The 20,894-nt window shown below is 41.5% G+C and overlaps 1 protein-coding gene across 1 annotated transcript in view; it reads right to left on the bottom strand.

Moving 5' to 3' along the window:
- Window positions 1-20,894, bottom strand: part of LOC134657191 (ubiquitin carboxyl-terminal hydrolase 32) — an 86,762-nt gene that overhangs the window by 39,179 nt on the left and 26,689 nt on the right. Inside the window, exons 10-22 of the mRNA XM_063512744.1 lie at window positions 18,430-18,570; window positions 15,983-16,067; window positions 15,453-15,589; window positions 14,573-14,766; window positions 13,468-13,582; window positions 12,734-12,859; window positions 10,812-11,012; window positions 9,971-10,160; window positions 7,132-7,246; window positions 6,514-6,659; window positions 5,661-5,761; window positions 2,143-2,408; window positions 512-700 (exon numbers count right to left, since the gene is read on the bottom strand). Coding sequence (XP_063368814.1) covers window positions 512-700; window positions 2,143-2,408; window positions 5,661-5,761; window positions 6,514-6,659; window positions 7,132-7,246; window positions 9,971-10,160; window positions 10,812-11,012; window positions 12,734-12,859; window positions 13,468-13,582; window positions 14,573-14,766; window positions 15,453-15,589; window positions 15,983-16,067; window positions 18,430-18,570 — 2,006 coding nt within the window. The remainder of the gene's footprint in view (window positions 1-511; window positions 701-2,142; window positions 2,409-5,660; window positions 5,762-6,513; window positions 6,660-7,131; window positions 7,247-9,970; window positions 10,161-10,811; window positions 11,013-12,733; window positions 12,860-13,467; window positions 13,583-14,572; window positions 14,767-15,452; window positions 15,590-15,982; window positions 16,068-18,429; window positions 18,571-20,894) is intronic.

Genomic DNA, 20,894 nt, shown 5'->3' on the forward strand with positions numbered 1-20,894 from the left:
GCCGTGCGCGACGCCCACTAATAAAGGTACACCGAACAGCGCGGGCTTGCTGCGCTGAGCTGGGAGTAGGCGTCCATACGGGTTTGTCTCCTGCACAAGTATCTTACCAGTCTGTGGCATGGTTGCTGGCGTCTAGCGGGCGCGCGCTCAGTAGCCGCGCGACCTGCGTCCACACCTGCGCGTACACGCTGCGGCCGGACATGCCGTGCGCGACGCCCACTAATAAAGGTACACCGAACAGCGCGGGCTTGCTGCGCTGAGCTGGGAGTAGGCGTCCATACGGGTTTGTCTCCTGTACAAGTATCTTACCAGTCTGTGGCGTGGTTGCTAGCGTCCAGCGGACGCGCGCTCAGTAGCCGCGCGACCTGCGTCCACACCTGCGCGTACACGCTGCGGCCGGACATGCCGTGCGCGACGCCCACTAATAAAGGTACACCGAACAGCGCGGGCTTGCTGCGCTGAGCTGGGAGTAGGCGTCCATACGGGTTTGTCTCCTGTACAAGTATCTTACCAGTCTGTGGCATGGTTGCTGGCGTCTAGCGGACGCGCGCTCAGTAGCCGCGCGACCTGCGTCCACACCTGCGCGTACACGCTGCGGCCGGACATGCCGTGCGCGACGCCCACTAGTAGAGGTACACCGAACAGCGCGGGCTTGCTGCGCTGAGCTGGGAGGAAGTAGGCGTCCATGCGGGTTTGTTTTCTGTCAACGTTCACATTAATTAGCTCAGTTAGTAATGTACATACCTCGCAACCGAGCTAGCAAATCTGTAGCAGTTGTACGTCAAGGTTATCACAACTACGCATAAACTAAAGTACAAAAAATATTTTTTCTTTGTTTTCAAACACACCAATATTTTCAAGCAATGAAAATTCCATTTTAATATTTGAAATATATGCGAAAAAAAACCTGATTTTATAAACAAAATAACAGATACATTGAAACGCATCTAATATTGACATTGACCTGTTAATTTATATTATTTGACAGTAAATTAAACCGGGTTATATCGGAAGAGGATCAACAAGGTTCTCGATCAATTTTATTAATCTTACATACAATAAAGTTAAAGCAAAATGGTTCATCATAATCGCCAACCCTGACACAAAACTGTCATATGCTTGATATGCTACGGTTTTGCTAGCTCCGTTGCGGGGTATGGTAATGTAAGCTAAAGGCGCGCAACGCTCCTCAAATTAAGCAAGAAATAATCGCAAGTTAAGAACCCGAACACACTGGTCGGCGTTTAAAATACGTAACACATGACAGCGTTTACGCCTCGTCAACGTATTTTTAGCAGCGGTGTGGCCGTGTGGCTGATCCATAAGAGCCACTGATAGGGTTTGCACGACGGATTCGAAATGTATGGAAAGATCCGCGGATCCGGATAATTTCAGACATTCCGGATCCGGATTGCAAGCCCTAGCCACTGATGATAACTGTCTTTGAGTCGAAATTGCGTATTTCGGCTAATATCGTTTGAAGTTCAGTCATGGTCACAGTGCAGCCGCTTTGTTACCAAATAATATTTATACCTATAAACTGAAAAGTTTATCATTCAGTAAGTCTAACATTTAAGGCGGTGTTGCTACATTTCCCCACTAGCCTCGTGCCGCCCACCATACAAAATTATAGCCAAGAAATTTTGAATCTTGGGTTCAATTTCATTCGAAAAATTTACGAGACAAGTGAAATGCTACTTTGTTTTTCATTAAGGTTGACATTCCATCGAAACTGAGTGTACATGTACATTGGGCGGAACAAGGCTAGACTTAACTTGGACGAACAGATCATCATCTTCCTAGCGCTGGCCAAATTTTTGCAAAGGCAAACAATGACGCAGGTAAGCGTTTATACAAAAGCGACTGTCATCTAAGCAGGCCTTGGTCTGACAGAAGTATACTTGGTCAAGCAAATCTTGCCACTAGAAAAAAGCCGCAAATTTGAAAAATCGCAAGTTAGCAACACTACGTTTGAATTGTTCGAAAATCGCGAATCATTTATATCTTATCTCTGGAACTGTTTTGTTTACATTTCACCGTTGTTCGATGTACATTGCTGCTTTTGACTCGTTTCCTAGGGATACCATACTTTAATTTGCTTTACATTGCTACTGACATATCCATATACGAATAACCACTCACCGATGCACCGCTACCAAATACTGTATCCTCCTCGGCGCCTGGCTCTCTTGCGTCTCATTCATCTTGTTCATATTAGAGGGAGACGAACCGAACTTGACCTTGCCCAGTCTCGGGCTGGCCTTCAAGTTCAAGCTCTTGACGGAAAGAGTCGGCGAGCTGTTTCCGTTCTTGTCCCTCTTGGGCAGAGTGCGGTAATCTTCGTTGTCTGCGTACTTGTAGAAGGTGTTCGGAGGGCTCTGAGACATGAGGATTTCGGATTTGGACCGCTGGAAATTAATAGGTTAGGTTGGTTGTTCTGTTAGTTTATTTACATTTTGTAAGTTGGGTATTAGATGTTTATTGTTACACCTAGATATAAAAATTTACTTCTGAACAAAATAAGTTTTTGTCAAAAAATTCATTTTTGGTACAAGCTTTTATCGCTGACTGTACTTTTCTTACGACAGACAACTAATACTCATCGAGACAATTCCAAAAACCCCTAACACAATTAGGTTGCGTTGTTTCATCACCTATGGCTCCTATGGCTCCTATGGCTTGTGGTTCCTATGGCCACCTCCTGTCTCCATCATCAGATCAGCTCGATGGTACCATAATATTTCATTGTCACCCGACTTACATGTGTATGCAAAATTTCAGCTCAATCGGAAACCGGGAAGTGGATCAAATTTAACTTGCAAGATTCCATTACATAGTTACATACAGGTCGACCTAATAAAAGCTTGTTAAAATCATAAGAGCAGTATGAGAAAGTACACTTTGGCTGTAGTTTGCCTAGGAAAATAAGTGGCCATCTCCTAAGGCCCACCATACAAAAAAAAATGAATTTGACATAGTCAAGGAATATCATAGTTCAGGAAATGTGATTGAATTTATTTTGTTTTGATATCCACCGAAACAAAAGAAATTCAACTCTGTATCAAATACAGTTGATTCAAATTCGATTACCAATTTTCCTAGTACGGTGGGACGCTAGAAATTAATATCTATTGAACGGGTAGCGCAATGGGCCTTATAAAGATAGACGTTATATTTTCTTAAGATTGGCACTTCCACAAACCAAGTCAGCGCAAAGTTATTCTAGACTGAATCTATAGCGTTTATCAAACAAAGGATTGTAGATGTTTTAAAGTGTTTAATCTTCTAGATTATTTAAAAAACCTATGTTCCGGAAAAAAAAATGGACTATAATTAAGGGACCATATCACCAACAAAAACATAATAAAAGTCAAAGCTACGCTAGCATTGCTATTTTGTATGTCTATTCTTAATTACTTTACTACACACACAAACACAAATGATGACTACACGATGAAAACCTACTTTACACACACTAGCCTACGTGTGATGAGTACTACTGATGATGTGATGATTTTGAAAAACGACTAATCTGCTACTGTAATGTAGAATAAAATAAAAAAATTGTGAAAAAGTAAAGTTAAATATGTGAAAATGTGTGCGAGTCACTCACACAGTTTTCAAAATTTTTCGGCATTATAGATTTCAAAAACTTTATTTTCTAAAAATGATTAAATGTGAATCTTGATACAATAAGATGCTATCAAACGTCACATCAAGTTGAGTTGATGAAATAAATAATAAATAATTGTTTAGAGTTATACCAAGACAAGTCTGTGCAACGATTTTGATAGCACACGCAGTGCAAGTGTTATTTATACGCCACAATTTCGTAGAAGTTTGACGTTTAAAATAACACTTGCACCGCGTGTGCTATCAAAATCGTTGCAACCAGTGTGCAGACTTGTCTTGGTCTAACTCTAGGTACTACATATATATTATAAAAGATGCATGCCAAATGTCTGTCACTAAATATGTATATGATTGTTACTAAAAGTATTTGAGTATTTGTCATAATTCCATTGTTCTAGTTACCTTCTCCTGTTTAAATCTGTCACGACAATAATAAACAAACACAAATACAGTGTGTAAATCCAATACGGGCGAATATTTAAACGGTGGTTAGCATAGGACCTAAAAAGTATATTGAGATAGATTTTACTTAGAAATGCATTGAAAATTATAACCATACAAAATAATTCGGCCCGCAATGTAATACACCACACACGTTACGGGATACGAGCTTTTTAAAGTAACTGTCAACGCCTGTTGGCAGTTACTATGAAAAGCTCGTATCTCGTAATGTCATTATCATCTTGTTTCTTAATGTTTACAGTACATTGCTGCTCGGTACATGTGGAAAAAATTAATCACGGGGTCATAATTAAGTGTAACTTAAAAAAACATCTTAATTAATGATAAGACGGGTAAATTCTATATCTGGTTTAATTTATTGCCCGTATTTGACTTACACACTGTATACAGAAACGTTAATTTGTACAAATTGTATGTGTTATTGTTTTAATTATGTGTTAGACCCTTACCCTTTCATTCATATTTGGGAATATTAAGCTTTTTTTTATATAAGTAGGGATATTTACATGAATCACAATATGTGGGCCGGGGTGACAGTACATTGTTTTAAATGTTTAAAAAATATACAACAATATAAAATAATGTACTTAAATTTTTTTCCACTAAGAACATTAGCCATTTAATGTTTTTGCTATTTAAAAACATTAAAGCTTTAATTACCTAATATCTGGGAGACCGAGCTTTGCTCGGAAAACATATAGAATCTCAAAAATTTGCGTTTTCAGATCGATTTTTCGCCCCCGAAAACCCCCATATACCAAATTTCATCGAAATCGTTAGAGCCGTTTCCGAGATCCCCGAAATATATATATATAAATAAATAAATAAATATGCAAGAATTGCTCGTTTAAAGGTATTAGATATATTATCTTCTTTATATGCATAGTGTATTATTTTAGCCATTTTTCATATTTTTTGTTCGAGAACCTAATTACCGAATAACGTTTGGATGGAGCTGCACCATAATACTTCAAAATTGCAGCCATATTATTAGCATTTCTTTATTGATATCTAACCATGTTCATTTTGCCATGTTTTCAGCTTGATTCTCGGTTCGGTATGTAACTAACTATCGATATCAAGTAATTAAAATCAAATTTAAGCTAAAAGGTACGCACACATTTCCTATACCTAAGAAAGTAATAATTTGGCCAATAAGCATAGTTCTGCCCGTTACGGCAAAACAAAGTATCTAGATAGAAAATATGTAATAAAATACGGTATTTTGCCGTAACAGCTGTAAAATAACAACACCCTTGAAGATATTTATCCATTTATTTTCTTGTCTTGTTCCAATTCACAGTAATCTCGTCTCATGACAACCGTTCGCTATCACGGCTCAACAACCAAAGAGGGCCCGTCCGCCAAGTGTAGTTTCTTTTTATACCCAACCCATAATAGTCTTCAATTTCAAAACTACCCTTCTTTAAAAACGAATTAAGTAGGTATGCTAAGTCTTCAATCTCAACTACCCTTAACTTTAAAAACGAATTAAGTAGGTATGTTAATAGGTTGTAATGGTCACCCCGCCCCGTGTGTGTGTGTGTGTGTGTGTGTGTGCTAACCTTGAAGCAGAAGAGTGCTGGCATGCAGAGTGAGGAAGTGTTAGGCGCGCGCGCACTCACCTCCGCCCGCGCCGTCCCCTCGGCCTCAGTCCCCGCGTACTCTGCAACAAAGTGGAAACATTAGGCCAAGTCAGTCAAAATATCACGTTTGTTATCAGAAAATATTTCTCTACATATTCCGTACCATACTTTAGGGTCAGTTGCACCAAACTGTTTGTTTTCGTTAAAGAGTTCGCAAAATTTTATTGTATAGAAAGTTTCATAGTAACCGCCTAAGTGCAACTGGCACTTAGTCTAAAAATGTTTTCGATAACAGTTGGTTTGCGAGACACGATGGTTTCATCTATATTTTGTCGATGATAATTCGCACGAAGTCTCTTACGCGTATCCGTTAGTTAGCGATACAACTCGAGCGCCGTGGTGGCTGCGTAGATCTTGTCGTTGCTGATCAATATTCGATTTGTCGTCGTCGTTATGTCGTCATGTTGTATCTCTTTTTTGTATTAGTTGTGTAAATTGTGTGTAATTTTTTTTTTCGGCTTATTTTATGTTTCTTTTTTTGTCTGTTACCTTCCGTGATTATCCTCACTTGATGGTCTCATCGGAAGATCAGCGCTGGAAATCGCCAGCAACATGCTGAGATGGGGCCATTTCGTGACACTTTATTTTTCACTTTGTTATTTCTATGTATGTCTTTTGTCTGTGTGTGTTACGAATAAAAAACTATTCTATTCTATTCTATTTGTGCCCTTCAGTCCTACTATTACCCTATTATAGAGTAATCATTCATACTGCTTACTGTTGGTAAACCTTATTACAATGTAATAAGGTCCACCGATGGCCAGTGTGTTACCTTGTTGGTGGTCGCAGCCACACTCCTCGCCGGTTTCGCGCGGAGTCTCATACGCGTACAACTCCAGCGCCGTGGCTGCGAAGATCTTGGCGTTGTCGTCCAACACCCGCCCGATAGTCGCACCGTTCAGTTCCACTATTATCATCCTGTTGAACATGTTCATTTATACTTATTGATTTGAAGTACAGATATACAGTCAGCAGCAGAAGTTGCTAAGCGGGCGAGGTGTTCAAAACGAACTTGACTCGACTTTATTGTTAAGAGAATAAGAGCGTGTCAAGGTAATTTTGAACACCTCGCCCGCTTAGCAACTTCTGATGCTGCAACTACATCTGTATTTTATAACTGGTTCCCGATAATATTTTGTAATCGAAACTAATTTCGTTGTATTAAACATAAACCAGAAAATAACGTAACGTTATAGACTTAGACCGAGAAAAATCTGCAACGATTTTGTTAGCACCAGTGTTATTTTATACGTCATAATTTCATAGACGTTTTACGTTCAAAATAACACGTGCACTGCGTTGCAGACTTTTCTTGGTCTAAGTCAAAAACTGATGACCATGTTTTGACGTTCTACGTCCAATTTATTTTTAGTTCACAAAAACGACTTACGATTCAGGAACAAGTCCGCAGAGTTCTGAAAGTTTCTTCTTGAGGTCGAAATACGTGCCCTCCGAGTTGACCAGCACACCGTACTTGACAGGCACCGACCCGTCCAGCAGCATTACTGTCAAAAAACAAATGTATTAGCGGATTGACTGGATGGAGTAGGTATATTTTAGAACTCGCTCTAAAAGTGTACCTAGTTAGATTTAGAAGCACTTTCAGTTCTAGATTGTTCACCTATGCTACAGAATAAATAATAGTACTAGGTACAGAAGATTCACTCCCTAACAAAACGCGTCTATTACGACATATGACCGCTAGGTGGCGCAAGCGCGAGCAGGCGTCCGTTGTAGCGGTGCGCGGCAACTACTATGGCTAGACACCAAAATTGGTGTCGGCCGCATGTACTTGTAGGTACTTGTAGCAACTCGACGAAATCGCGGAGTGAGCCACGCCTGCCTATGCTTATGATCTAAGCGCGTAATATTTATTCAACGGGTTTAAAAGCCAAACGTATCTTAAATAACGTGTAACACAACTTGTATATTATTCAGGTTGTGTTGTTGTGTAGGTATATTGATTTCCAAAAAAAAAAATACAATAATCTATATCAATCGACTGATAAACGTAAATTAGAAATTTAACAAGTAATATTGTATATTTTTACCTATAACCTGTGCCCTTAAAGACGGCTCAGCATGTTGAACGAGTCGAAGCGCGTGGACTCCGCGGCGCAGATGTCACAGCGAACACGTCACTTTAGTTGTCCGTAGAAAAGGTGATAGTATACTAGTGTTACCTATAACCTGTGCCCTTAAAGACTGCTCCACAGGTAAGGGCAGGCTCAGCATGTTGAAGGCTTCGAAGAGAGTGGACTCCGCGGCGCAGACGTCGCAGCGAACACGTCACTTTAGTTGTCCGTAGAAAAGGTGATAGTATACTAGTATTACCTATAACCTGTGCCCTTAAAGACTGCTCCACAGGTAAGGGCAGGCTCAGCATGTTGAAGGCGTCGAAGCGAGTGGACTCCGCGGCGCAGACGTCGCAGCGGACACGTGACTTTAGCTGTCCGTAGAAAATGTGATAGTATACTAGTGTTACCTATAACCTGTGCCCTTAAAGACTGCTCCACAGGTAAGGGCAGGCTCAGCATGTTGAAGGCGTCGAAGCGAGTGGACTCCGCGGCGCAGACGTCGCAGCGGACACGTGACTTTAGCTGTCCGTAGAAAATGTGATAGTATACTAGTGTTACCTATAACCTGTGCCCTTAAAGACTGCTCCACAGGTAAGGGCAGGCTCAGCATGTTGAAGGCGTCGAAGCGAGTGGACTCCGCGGCGCAGACGTCGCAGCGGACACGTGACTTTAGCTGTCCGTAGAAAATGTGATAGTATACTAGTGTTACCTATAACCTGTGCCCTTAAAGACTGCTCCACAGGTAAGGGCAGGCTCAGCATGTTGAAGGCGTCGAAGCGAGTGGACTCCGCGGAGCAGACGTCGCAGCGGACACGTGACTTTAATTGTCCGTAGAAAAGGTGATAGTATACTAGTGTTACCTATAACCTGTGCCCTTAAGCTTTGGATTCCTCCGAAAACGGTGCCGTCATATTACGGCCGCTATATAGCGTTGACCGACGTCACTAGAACGTTGTCTATGTAAACAAGATGGCGCGGTTTCCTAGACGACGTTACGTTACGTTGATTGTCAACGTAACGTAGAAGATGGCCGTCATGACGGTGTCAATAGTTTCGTGAACGTTTTATTCGATAGCGGTGACGCCATTTTGAATAAATGACACGAGATTTGAATAAATGATTCCGTACTACGATTATTTTCCTCTTCTGATGATATTTCATCCTCCAAGTAAATTATAGATGATCAAGCAAATCTTGTTAGTAGGAAAAGGCGCGAAATTCAAATTTTCTATGGGACGTTATCCCATCGCGCCTACATTTTTCAAATTTGCCGCTTTGACCTTGGCGGATGACGGTGTGTTATGATGCCGTGGTACTTTCCACATGTCGCCACCGTAAAGACGGCCGTCATTTGCGGCCGCTATATGACGGCCGTCATATGACGGCACCGTTTTCGGAGGAATCCAAAGCTTTAAAGACTGCTCCACAGGTAAGGGCAGGCTCAGCATGTTGAAGGCGTCGAAGCGAGTGGACTCCGCGGCGCAGACGTCGCAGCGGACACGTGACTTTAGTTGTCTGTACAAAAGGTGATTGTATACTAGTGTTACCTATAACCTGTGCCCTTAAAGACTGCTCCACAGGTAAGGGCAGGCTCAGCATGTTGAACGCGTCGAAGCGAGTGGACTCAGCGGAGCAGACGTCGCAGCGGACACGTGACTTTAGTTGTCCGTACAAAAGGTGATAGTATACTAGTGTTACCTATAACCTGTGCCCTTAAAGACTGCTCCACAGGTAAGGGCGGGCTCAGCATGTTGAACGCGTCGAAGCGAGTGGACTCAGCGGAGCAGACGTCGCAGCGAACACGTGACTTTAGTTGTCCGTAGAAAAGGTGATAGTATACTAGTGTTACCTATAACCTGTGCCCTTAAAGACTGCTCCACAGGTAAGGGCAGGCTCAGCATGTTGAAGGCGTCGAAGCGAGTGGACTCCGCGGCGCAGACGTCGCAGCGGACACGTGACTTTAGTTGTCTGTACAAAAGGTGATTGTATACTAGTGTTACCTATAACCTGTGCCCTTAAAGACTGCTCCACAGGTAAGGGCAGGCTCAGCATGTTGAAGGCGTCGAAGCGAGTGGACTCCGCGGCGCAGACGTCGCAGCGGACACGTGACTTTAGTTGTCTGTACAAAAGGTGATTGTATACTAGTGTTACCTATAACCTGTGCCCTTAAAGACTGCTCCACAGGTAAGGGCAGGCTCAGCATGTTGAAGGCGTCGAAGCGAGTGGACTCCGCGGCGCAGACGTCGCAGCGGACACGTGACTTCAGTTGTCCGTAGAAGAGGTCGGTGACGATGGACGCGTTGCGCGCTGCGTACGCTGCCCACGCTTCTGCTGCTACTTCCTGAGAAGATAATGTGGTAAGGTACAATATTTGTACGAACATTTCACCTTTTTGCTGGTACATATTTTACTATTTAGTTGTGTTTTAAAGATTTTTTAGTCGATATTTAGATCGATCCAAATGCCTTTGCTTTCTAACATACATTGAAGGATTATTCACTAATTACATAAAACATTCCATATAAATAATGATGTATGATAGCACATCCAATTTATCATCGTTCTTATTCATCGGTAAATCTTTGGTTTCCTCCGAAAGCCCGTGATATAGCGGCCGTCTCCATACAAATACTACGACATCCATATTTAGCCGTATTATTTAGTATGGAGACGGCCGCTATATGATGGCACCGCTATCCTAGGAAAACCGATCTTAAGGGGCCAGCCGTTGTTTTATTTAATTTATCGAGTATACAGAATACTGCGTGAAATGTTGTCCGCTTTCTACTTCGCTCTTATATTAATGCCTGATAAATGAATATATGATAATTGTCAAGAGGGCGCTGTTATTCTCATGTATAGGGTGACAATTCAGTGTAGTATGAAAAAATTAGTTCCAGTGAAATTCCGCAACATGGCGCACCCTCAATAGATCCTGGTTCACCTATACATTTTTTATTTATTTCATCTTTAATTATCAGTGTTACAGTACCTGGTCTGGTCTGCCGTCGCTGTCTCTGATCGGCAGCGGTTGAGCCTCGGCCCTGTTGAGGTCTTCGTGCAGCGCGTCCAGCAGCCACGCTAGCAACTCCTGCGCGTCGTGCTGGCCGCCGCCCGCGAGCGCGCGCGCGTGCCGCGACACGCACCAGCGCACGCGCAGCGGCGCCACCGAGCGCGCGCTGCACGACCACACCTGTCGACGAACGAATGTCCAGTACAATGTACAAAACGAATGATCTCTCCGAAACTTGAACATTGCAATTAGAGATGCCAGGTATTCGGCCTATTCGGCCACTTTGCTCAATATTCGGTATTCGGCCGAATGTTGCATACTATTCGGCCGAATACCGAATATCTTGTTAATTGTGTCTAATTGTATTTCTATAAGTGAGAACCTATAGTTACAGATAACTCTATTGTAATTTCTGGATATATGTAGCGCTGTTGGTTTTCCATGTAGGTACTAAAATAAAATAAATCTGTTGCACCTACCTAAAAAGAAAATTTGCACAATAAAATAACCGAAAACTATGTATGTATATTTAATGTTTAGACTGTGTTCTTGGAAAGTTGTTAAATACGAAGACCCTTTTTTGAGTATTTCTAGAATTAAAAAATTAATATATATATCATGGGTCTGATTTGTTAGACTGTAATACATTCATTGATTCTGTTCAACAACAAAAATATCTTAGCAAACGTTGTGCTTTGTTGGCGACCATTTTTCATAATAATTGTGACTCAAAATGTTCGCATGTCATGCCAAATATTCGGCGCTTCGACCGAGAGAGGGGCCAAATATTCGGTATTCGGCCAAAACCACTATTCGGGGCATCTCTAATTCCAATTGACCAATAAGACGTCTTTAACGTCCATGACATTGATGAAGTGATATCCTGTATAATCTTAACTTCTTTTTAATATATTGGGTATGTTACGATGTCCATTCCCAAAATGCACGTAATAACGACAAACACGTGCACAGAAACGCACACATATTCGTCACGTCGTAACACACCGTCAGCCACCATAGGTCAAACGAAACGTATCCAGGAGAGAAAATGGACGACTTGGATTTAACTTTAATAATTTACTTGGAGGATGAAATATCATGAGAAGAGGAAAATAATCGTAATGCGGAAGATCGTTCATTAAAATCTCGTGGGACAGAAGGTGCATTTAAGATTTTAGTTCAAATGGCTGAAGCCGGTGAACCGCTTTCAAATAAAACGTTCACGAAACTATCTACACTCTCATGACGGCCGTCATGCAAATGGCGGCACCGCTTTTTGACGTTACGGTGTCAATCACCGCACTCTAGGAAACCGCACCATTAGGTTAACATAGACAACGTTCTAGTGACGTCATTCACCGCTATACAGGGTGGCCCATTTAGATCGGTCAGTATGGGAAAATCTGAAACTATATGACATACGACGATCTCTTCTTAGGAACCATGTCATCGATTTTAGTAACAAGAAAAACTGCATTCATACATTTAAATTTTTTTTATGTAAAATGTATTGAAAAAAATGGTGGCAATTTCGAAAACATACTAAAATAAATTAAAGGATATGAATACAATGCATTTTATTCATTTCAGACATCATGTTTCATAGTAACATTTACTGCTTAAGACCTAAACAATCTATATCTAAATAGAAATAATTTTAGATATTTTTTTTCAAAACGTCCAGGTTCGATTCCCGAGCTGAGTACGCTTTTTTTTAAATGTATGAATGCAGTTTTTCTTGTTACTAAAATCGATGACATGGTTCCTAAGAAGAGATCGTCGTATGTCTTATAGTTTCAGATTTTCCCATACCGACCGATCTAAATGGGCCACCCTGTATAGCGGCCGCTATATGACGGCACCGCTTTCCTAGGAAACCAGAGCATAAGGGGTTAGCTTACCTCTTTACACAGTTCTCCGTAGCGCACCGCTAAAGCACCTTTCGTGCCTAGCGGGTTGGTTGTGTTTACTTCGTACAGATGCATTCCGGAGTTGAAGTACCGAGTTAGTGGCCCCGTGTTCCATACCTACAAAATAATTAATCTAATGTTGCATTTTAAGAAAAAAAAAATTGCACAACACAAGCCTAGAGCTTACCGTGGGGCTTAGTCAATTTGTGTAAAATGTCCTCTAATATTTATTATTTATTATTATTAATTGCAATAGGGAATATTACGCGAAACTCTGCGTAGGGGGCGCCACTCCCACAATCAGTCACAATCTAAGGGTCTACCGCAAACGAGAGTCGAAATTTTGTCATCTAACCTCTCTATCACTATTGCATATTCGAGCGATAAAGAGGCAGATAGCTGAGTTTCGATTTCGCGTCTCCCGGTAGGCCTTTTGTATATAAACAAGCCGCCTTGATGTATCAATGTCATATTTTATTGTCTGTGAAAACTTGTCAAAAACAGTTTAAGGCATAGTGTGTATAAGTTACTCTATGGTTTACGAAAGGGTTTAGTACTGCACTCTGGCGGCAGAACATTCCAGTAATACTCCCTTTTAATTAGGAATATCGATCCTATTTTTATGAATAGAAAGCTGAAAATGGCACAAGCGTTGTAAGGGGTCTTTCAAGAGATTGCTTTTAAGAAACGGTAATGAGTGCGGGTATCAGACAGTACATACTTACCGATTGTAAAGCTGCGTTCATATAGCAAGTGTTTCCTAGGTTATGTAGGCCCGTAGCTCCAGGAAGATTAGGCGGTATAAGAGTCTCACGTCGTTCCATTGCACGGTTGCCGCCGCTCATACTGCCAACAAAAATTAATAAACCTCAAATAAAACCAAAATAAGCAAACTCAAATTATAATGTTCAAATTTCAAACAGCATGACATCCAAAATTTTGACCTGTTTATTATAATATTCAAATACTAAACGACCCATTTCTCATTTTATTTTCTAATGTTGTGTTATGAAAACCCTTTTGGCATAGTGTCTTATCAAAAGTCCTTTAGGAGATCTAGTCCGCTTATCAGGGGAAAATGGATTATGTTCAAGTGACATATATTTGAGACTTAAATTATAATTTACAGTACATAATGATGGTGCTAATTTACCGCCCTAGTGCGGTAACTATAGCACCATACGTGCGTATGTCGAGAATTTAAAGGGCCATATGTACTGTAAAACGTTGTACAATACACGTGCGAAAAGGTAATTCGCACCGAGTGGCGATTACTTTTCGCGCTTGTATCGTATGTACTACAGAGTACCCATTAAAGAAGAGTCCCGAGCGATAAAATGCAGGCGTCTTCGCGTTGGATAATCGACCTTACACCCTGAAAATAAGACTCTAAATCGTACAAACCTTAGCGCACCAATTTCCTCAGGCCACGTAAGATCCGCGTTTCTAACTTCCAGCAATAGTCTTGTTCTCTCGTCGCAGCGCAGTTCGGCGAGCGTCCAGTATTCGTCGTCCAGGAGTACCGCGTTGGTGCCGAGTGACCAGAGGCGGACGTGTCCACTTTGCATAGGATAATGCACCTTACACCCGAGAAATAAGTGTCAAAATCTTACAAACCTGAGCGCTCCAATTTCCTCAGGCCACGTAAGATCCGCGTTTCTAACTTCCAGTAATAGTCTTGTTCTCTCGTCGCAGCGCAGTTCGGCGAGCGTCCAGTATTCGTCGTCCAGGAGTACCGCGTTGGTGCCGAGTGACCAGAGGCGGACGTGTCCACTTTGCATAGGATAATGCACCTTACACCCGAGAAATAAGTGTCAAAATCTTACAAACCTGAGCGCTCCAATTTCCTCAGGCCACGTAAGATCCGCGTTTCTAACTTCCAGTAATAGTCTCGTTCTCTCGTCGCAGCGCAGTTCGGCGAGCGTCCAGTTTTCGTCGTCCAGGAGTACCGCGTTGGTGCCGAACGACCAGAGGCGGACGTCCTCGCGCTGGAGCCCTAGGGCTTGGCAGAGGAATTCTGACACCTGCAAGAAAAAGAAAACATTTAATAAAAGAAAAAAAAAAACCGGCTACAAAAATTACAAAATAAAATGTTAATGCTTTTATATGCGCTATCTTAGTTTAGTTTGAAGTTGAAACGACCGAGTTCTGAAGTAACAAACATAGAAAAAAAGCGATAAAATCGATAACCTTCTCTTTTTCTTGAAGTCGGTTAAAAGTGTTAGGTCTCTTTGGCGTGTAATCTGGGGTCCGTTTCTCAAAAGCTTGTAACTTGTAATACAAGCGGATGTCACTTTTTGACAGCTTCTGTTAGAAAGGGGCTTCCACTTGTATTACAAGTTACAAGCTTTTGAGAAACTGGTGAACTCATGTGGAATGTTAACAACCTATAAAGTTACCTATAAAGCGATGTGTTCTATAAATTGAGTCTGTTTTGTTATTATACAGTCCGCAGCAATAGTTGCTAAGCGGGCCAGGTGTTCAAAATGATCTTGACGCGACTTTATTGTTAAGAGAATAAGAGCGTGTCAAGGTAACTTTGAATACCTCGCCTGCTTAGCAACTTCTGCTGCTGACTGTACCTGTTTGACAGTAGCCAGTCTCGAGAAGGCGGCCGTGTCGGCACGCTCGAGTACATCGACACTCCACCCACGGCTGACACAGAGTTCATTCCTGTACATGACAAGATGGAGTCTGTTCTGTGTAGTACCTGTTTGACAGTAGCCAGTCTCGAGAAGGCGGCCGTATAGGCCAGCTGCCGCTCCGGCGGCGCGGGCGGCGCGGGCGGCGCCATCGGCACGCTCGAGTACATCGACACTCCACCCACGGCTGACACAGAGTTCATTCCTGTCAGAAAAGTTTACGTTTACTCGCAAAACCCTGGGGCCGAAAACATTTAGTTTAGAGCTACTATTGTGGGCTAAAATCTACGTGCTGTTAAGATCGGTTTTCCTAGGGTAGCGGTGCCGTCATATAGCGGTCGTCTCAATACTAAATAATACGGCTAAATATGGATGTCGTATTTGTATGGAGACGGCCGCTATATGACGGCACCGCTTTCGGAGGAAACCAAAGCTTTAGGGCAATAAAAATAAAGTGCAAAAACAAAGTAGCAACTGAGACTGCGAGTGAGAGAGAACTGTTGTTTTTAGCCCTACTTAGCTTAGGGCTAAAAACGACGTTTTAAAAACTAGTTTTAGAAAATGTAGATACTTACCTAAAATATGTGTATTTGCTTACTTTGTGGTACTGCGACGTGCCGTAGTATCTTCAGGTTGAGTGGATATAGTTCTAATTCCACGTCAGAGTTGGGCGGACGAATTACCTAAAAAAATTACATTTAACTATTTTAGAAAAAATGTATTCCGGTCAATACAAAGTTTATTTCATGATATGACAACCGACATTGCTAAATACAATGACCGCCTGGGCCAAAAACGTTCTTGAGTGGCGAAGGCGGAGTCACAAAAAGCCTTCATCCAGGTAAACCGATAATCTGGTCTTGTTTGATGAAGTCAGCGTACCATCGCCCACACTGTTAACCGACAGTTCTTAAACCTTATTACAAACGGCATAAGGTCCACCGATGGACAGTTAAGAGTGTTACCGTTTGTACTACCAGGGGCCCGTTTCTCAAAAGCTTGTAACTTGTAATACGAGTGGAAGTCCCTTTCTAACAAAAGCTGTCAAAAAGTGACATCCGCTTGTGACAAGTTACAAGCTTTTGAGATACGGGCCGCTGATGTTCTGGAGATCTTTGTAGAGGCATGTGTCTACATGTGGAAGCCTTTCGCTAAATTGGTATTTTTCTCAAAAATGGACGGCAAAGTCGACGTTGCCGATTAAAAAATAGGTCGCAAAGTGCGTAGTTTATGGTCATTCCAAAAATTAAAAACATTGCAGTTTCGATTTCGGGCGTTACCTACGTTGGCGTATTTTTAGCAGAAAAATACACTTCTTTTTTTTTAAGGCGGCAAGCCACAGAAAACCGCCTATAGAAACCTAATATTGGCCATTTTGTTCGCGACGCAAATCACCAAACTGTGAGGTGCGGGAGGGGTGCTCACGGCGTTGCGATTGGTCGTTTCAAACATGGTGCGCTGACACGTGTAGGCGCAGGGATGGGACATGTTCATTACAGGCAGTGGTACTGGTACGAGTTGTACCGTAATTTATTGTGGTAAAATTAATATCATTAAAGTACTTAAGTAATAATATTAAAACAATATCATCGTTAATTAAGTACTTAAAAAATGTATCTAAAATTTTTACTATGCATATTAATGAGCTAAGATTCTTATCATAAGAATTTATGTATGAAATTAAATATGTATTCGATGTTGCATACATTTTGTGGTGAAACTTAACGACAGGGTTGCGGTACGGTAGTGTCGGCCTTGAAATATTTCATTAATGTTTAAAGTTCATGGATATTTGAAGGTGGTTTAGCTTCTTAAGAAAAACATGTCATTCATTTATCATTCATAAATCAATTATGAATTTTAAAAATGCAGATAGTTTTTATACTTCGTCACTTTGGTGGCAAACGCAGCCTATGGACGCTTGCAAATAGGAGACTGTCACATGTTCGGCTCTGAAAACCTGCTAAAAATATGATTATTTTCTTATTTTGATGCTACCTCAATAATGATCATACTAAATATGTACTAACTAAAAATTAAACTACATAATACCTACTAAGATAAACTACCAAGTACAGATTCAGAATAACTACAGATTCTACACATCCATTATTCTCAATTAAAAATAAAAGAGAATCACAGTTATATTTTACATTTCTTGGTACAAATTTGGTAATACAAACAAATGGTACAATACGGTATGAGCGAAAGCACGAACTGACGAAAACATCATCGTCACACCACTAGCCGTTAACGTGAAAGAGATAGCACATTGCATTTTCAAGTTGACGAAAAGGGACGGGCATACTTCACTGCTGCTCAGTGCAACCATATTGACCAGTATAAAATGAACCCCGCGGACCAGAAACAATTTTCAAGAAAATAATTAATTTGACCATCCTGTGGAATGTTATTCCATCTGTTTTGTAAGTGGAAGTCTTAGATGACTAACCACACCATTTTACACTGCAAAATCCCATTATTTCCCAGTGTGTTAAATAAATTGCGATTTATTTTCGTAGACACGCGCATACTGTTAACAGATCGTGAATTTGGACGCAACTGATCGGAGCGGCGCGCGAGCAATATTATATAAGCGCTATTGCTCGCACGGGTGGTGACCGCGAGTCGTCCTATAAGCTCTGTCTATAGGGGTTGGTCTGTGCGGCAAGCTAATCTTTTTAATGGTTTTACTTTTTTCTGTGAATATTAGAACGTTGCTTCTGTAAATTATTTCTATTTCTTGCACCATTTTTGTGAAAAGCACTATTATATGACTCGGCTGGAAGGCTACTTGCCGGCTTCGGATTCAATTAAACGGACTCCCAAGGTCGTCCGTTTAAAACGAATCCTCAGCCTGCAAGTAGCTACTTCCGAACCTCGACAATATTGTACTATTGAAAGTATTATTTTACAAATACAAATACAAAGAATACGTAAGGCGCCACATAGTGAAACTGACTGAACTGTAACACCCTATTACCTATGTTGGACAAATAAATAATTTTGTATTTGTAAAGTATTATTCAGTCATGTTGCACTAACCTGCCTCGGCAGCGGTTCCGCGCCGCCGTACCACAGCGCCAAGGCGCGCCACAGCGCGTCAGGGACTAATTCGAAATCTCTGTGTTGAGCCAGAGTCACATCCTTACGGAGGTGCCCGCCCTCGCCTGTTAGCGTTCGGACCTGAAAAAAAAAACCGGCCAAGTGCGAGTCGGACTCGCGCACGGAGGGTTCCGCACCATCAACAAAAAATAGAGCAAAACAAGCAAAAAAAACGGTCATCCATCTAAGTATTGACCCCGCCCGACGTTGCTTAACTTCAAAAATCACGTTTGTTGTATGGGAGCCCCACTTAAATCTTTATTTTATACTGTTTTTAGTATTTGTTGTTATAGCGGCAACAGAAATACATCACCTGTGAAAATTTCAACGGTCTAGCTATCACGGTTCGTGAGATACAGCCTGGTGACAGACGGACGGACGGACGGACGGACAGCGGAGTCTTAGTAATAGGGTCCCGTTTTTACCCTTTGGGTACGGAACCCTAACAAACAAGTTTATAGAAAATCGGAACGATTCGGATACCTAATACCTACAGTAAATCAGACATAAAATCAAATCATTGCAACAATGCTAAGGTTAGCTGGAAGAGATCCCTTATAGGGATAAGTTCGCCTTTGTACAATTATTTTTGTAAATTTTATATAAATCTTGTTGTGTACAATAAATTACTACTAGGTACTATCATTACTAATCAGACGTTTTCTAAAATAAATATCGAAAACCTGATTCTTTCAAATCTGGACATTCTTGGGCTCATTCTACTCAGAATCGACAGCACTCTCCATCCTACCATTAAAAAAAGATATCCCAAAATGTCCATTCCATTACATCACGTTTTATTATGAGAAAATTTTTCACTTGTACGGACGTGACGTAGTGGAATGTACAATTTTCATATAAATTTTTGGGACAAGTTTTTTTATCATCAGGATTGAATATGCTCTTGATTCTGAGTTGAAAGAACCCAAAAACACCAGGATCTATGAGAATCGGGTTTTCAATATTTATTTTAGAAAACGCCCATGTATCAGAAGCTGATGACGTGCGACATGCAGTTGTAGTCCCTAGGCTATGTCATAGAGAAAAAATACATAGAGTGCTCACTCCATACATCAGTTTTAGTACCAAAAAGACTATTAGCATCTAGCATTGAGTAGCGGAACTATCAGTACTGCTACTTGACAATAGATGTAGCACCGACCGGAAAGTCTTATGCTGTTGAGATAAGACTTTTCGGTCGGTGCTACATCTATTGTCAAGTAGCAGTACTGATAGTTCCGCTACTCGATGCTAGATGTAGACACTGAAATTAATAGTCTGAACTAATATATGGAGTGAGCACTCTTGTCTTACTATATTTCTCTATGGCTATGTGTTCACACGTGGATGTGGAACGTCAGCTACCGCTCCGTTGATCAACTGACGTTCACGAATCCTCCTAAACTTTATCAGTTGTTGCATATTTGTGGTACATACATATAATCACGCCTATTTCCCGGAGTAGTAGGCAGAGACCACGGATTTCCACTCGCTACGATCCTGACATACCTCTTCCGCTTCCGTTACTTTCATAACATTCCTCATACACGCTCGCCGGTTAAGGGTGCTCTTGAGCTGGCCTTTCTTCAGGATTTCCCCGATCTGATCGGAGAAAGTCCGCCGAGGTCTGCCCCTTCCAACTCCCTCTTATACTTCTCCCTTCTTAGATTTGTGGTATAATACCTTAAGTGGTATAATACGAAAAGAGGGCGCCCACAGCCACACAAGCGGTCCACAAAAGATCTCCGACCCACCTCCCCATCAGTGGGCAAAAGATAGGAAGCCCATAGTTATAAGCCATGCATGCATCAGAAATCCCCCACCCACAAGTCGACTCGTAGAATAAAAAAGCGGCCAAGTGCGAGTCGGACTCGCCCATGAAGGGTTCCGTATTTAGGCGATTTATGACGTATAAAAAAAAACTACTTACTAGATCTCGTTCAAACCAATTTTCGGTGGAAGTTTACATGGTAATGTACATCATATATTTTTTTTAGTTTTATCATTCTCTTATTTTAGAAGTTACAGGGGGGGGGGGGGACACACATTTTACCACTTTGGAAGTGTCTCTCGCGCAAACTATTCAGTTTAGAAAAAAATGATATTAGAAACCTCAATATCATTTTTGAAGACCTATCCATACCCCACACGTATGGGTTTGATGAAAAAAAAATTTTTGAGTTTCAGTTCGAAGTATGGGGAACCCCAAAAATTTACTGTGTTTTTCGTCAAAATGTCTGACTTGAGCACCCCGCAGAAACCAAACGGGAGAAAGCATGTTCTCTCCCGGCCTTGCAGCACTGGCTGAGGCAAGGATCTAGCGGGTAGTTAAGCTTCCCTTCTCACACTTCCCCCCAAACCTCCCTCCTCCTTTTGAACAACGGAAAAATTTGTAAATCCAAGAG

Source organism: Cydia amplana, chromosome 19 (assembly GCF_948474715.1).
Source record: "Cydia amplana chromosome 19, ilCydAmpl1.1, whole genome shotgun sequence".
Taxonomy (NCBI): domain Eukaryota; kingdom Metazoa; phylum Arthropoda; class Insecta; order Lepidoptera; family Tortricidae; genus Cydia; species Cydia amplana.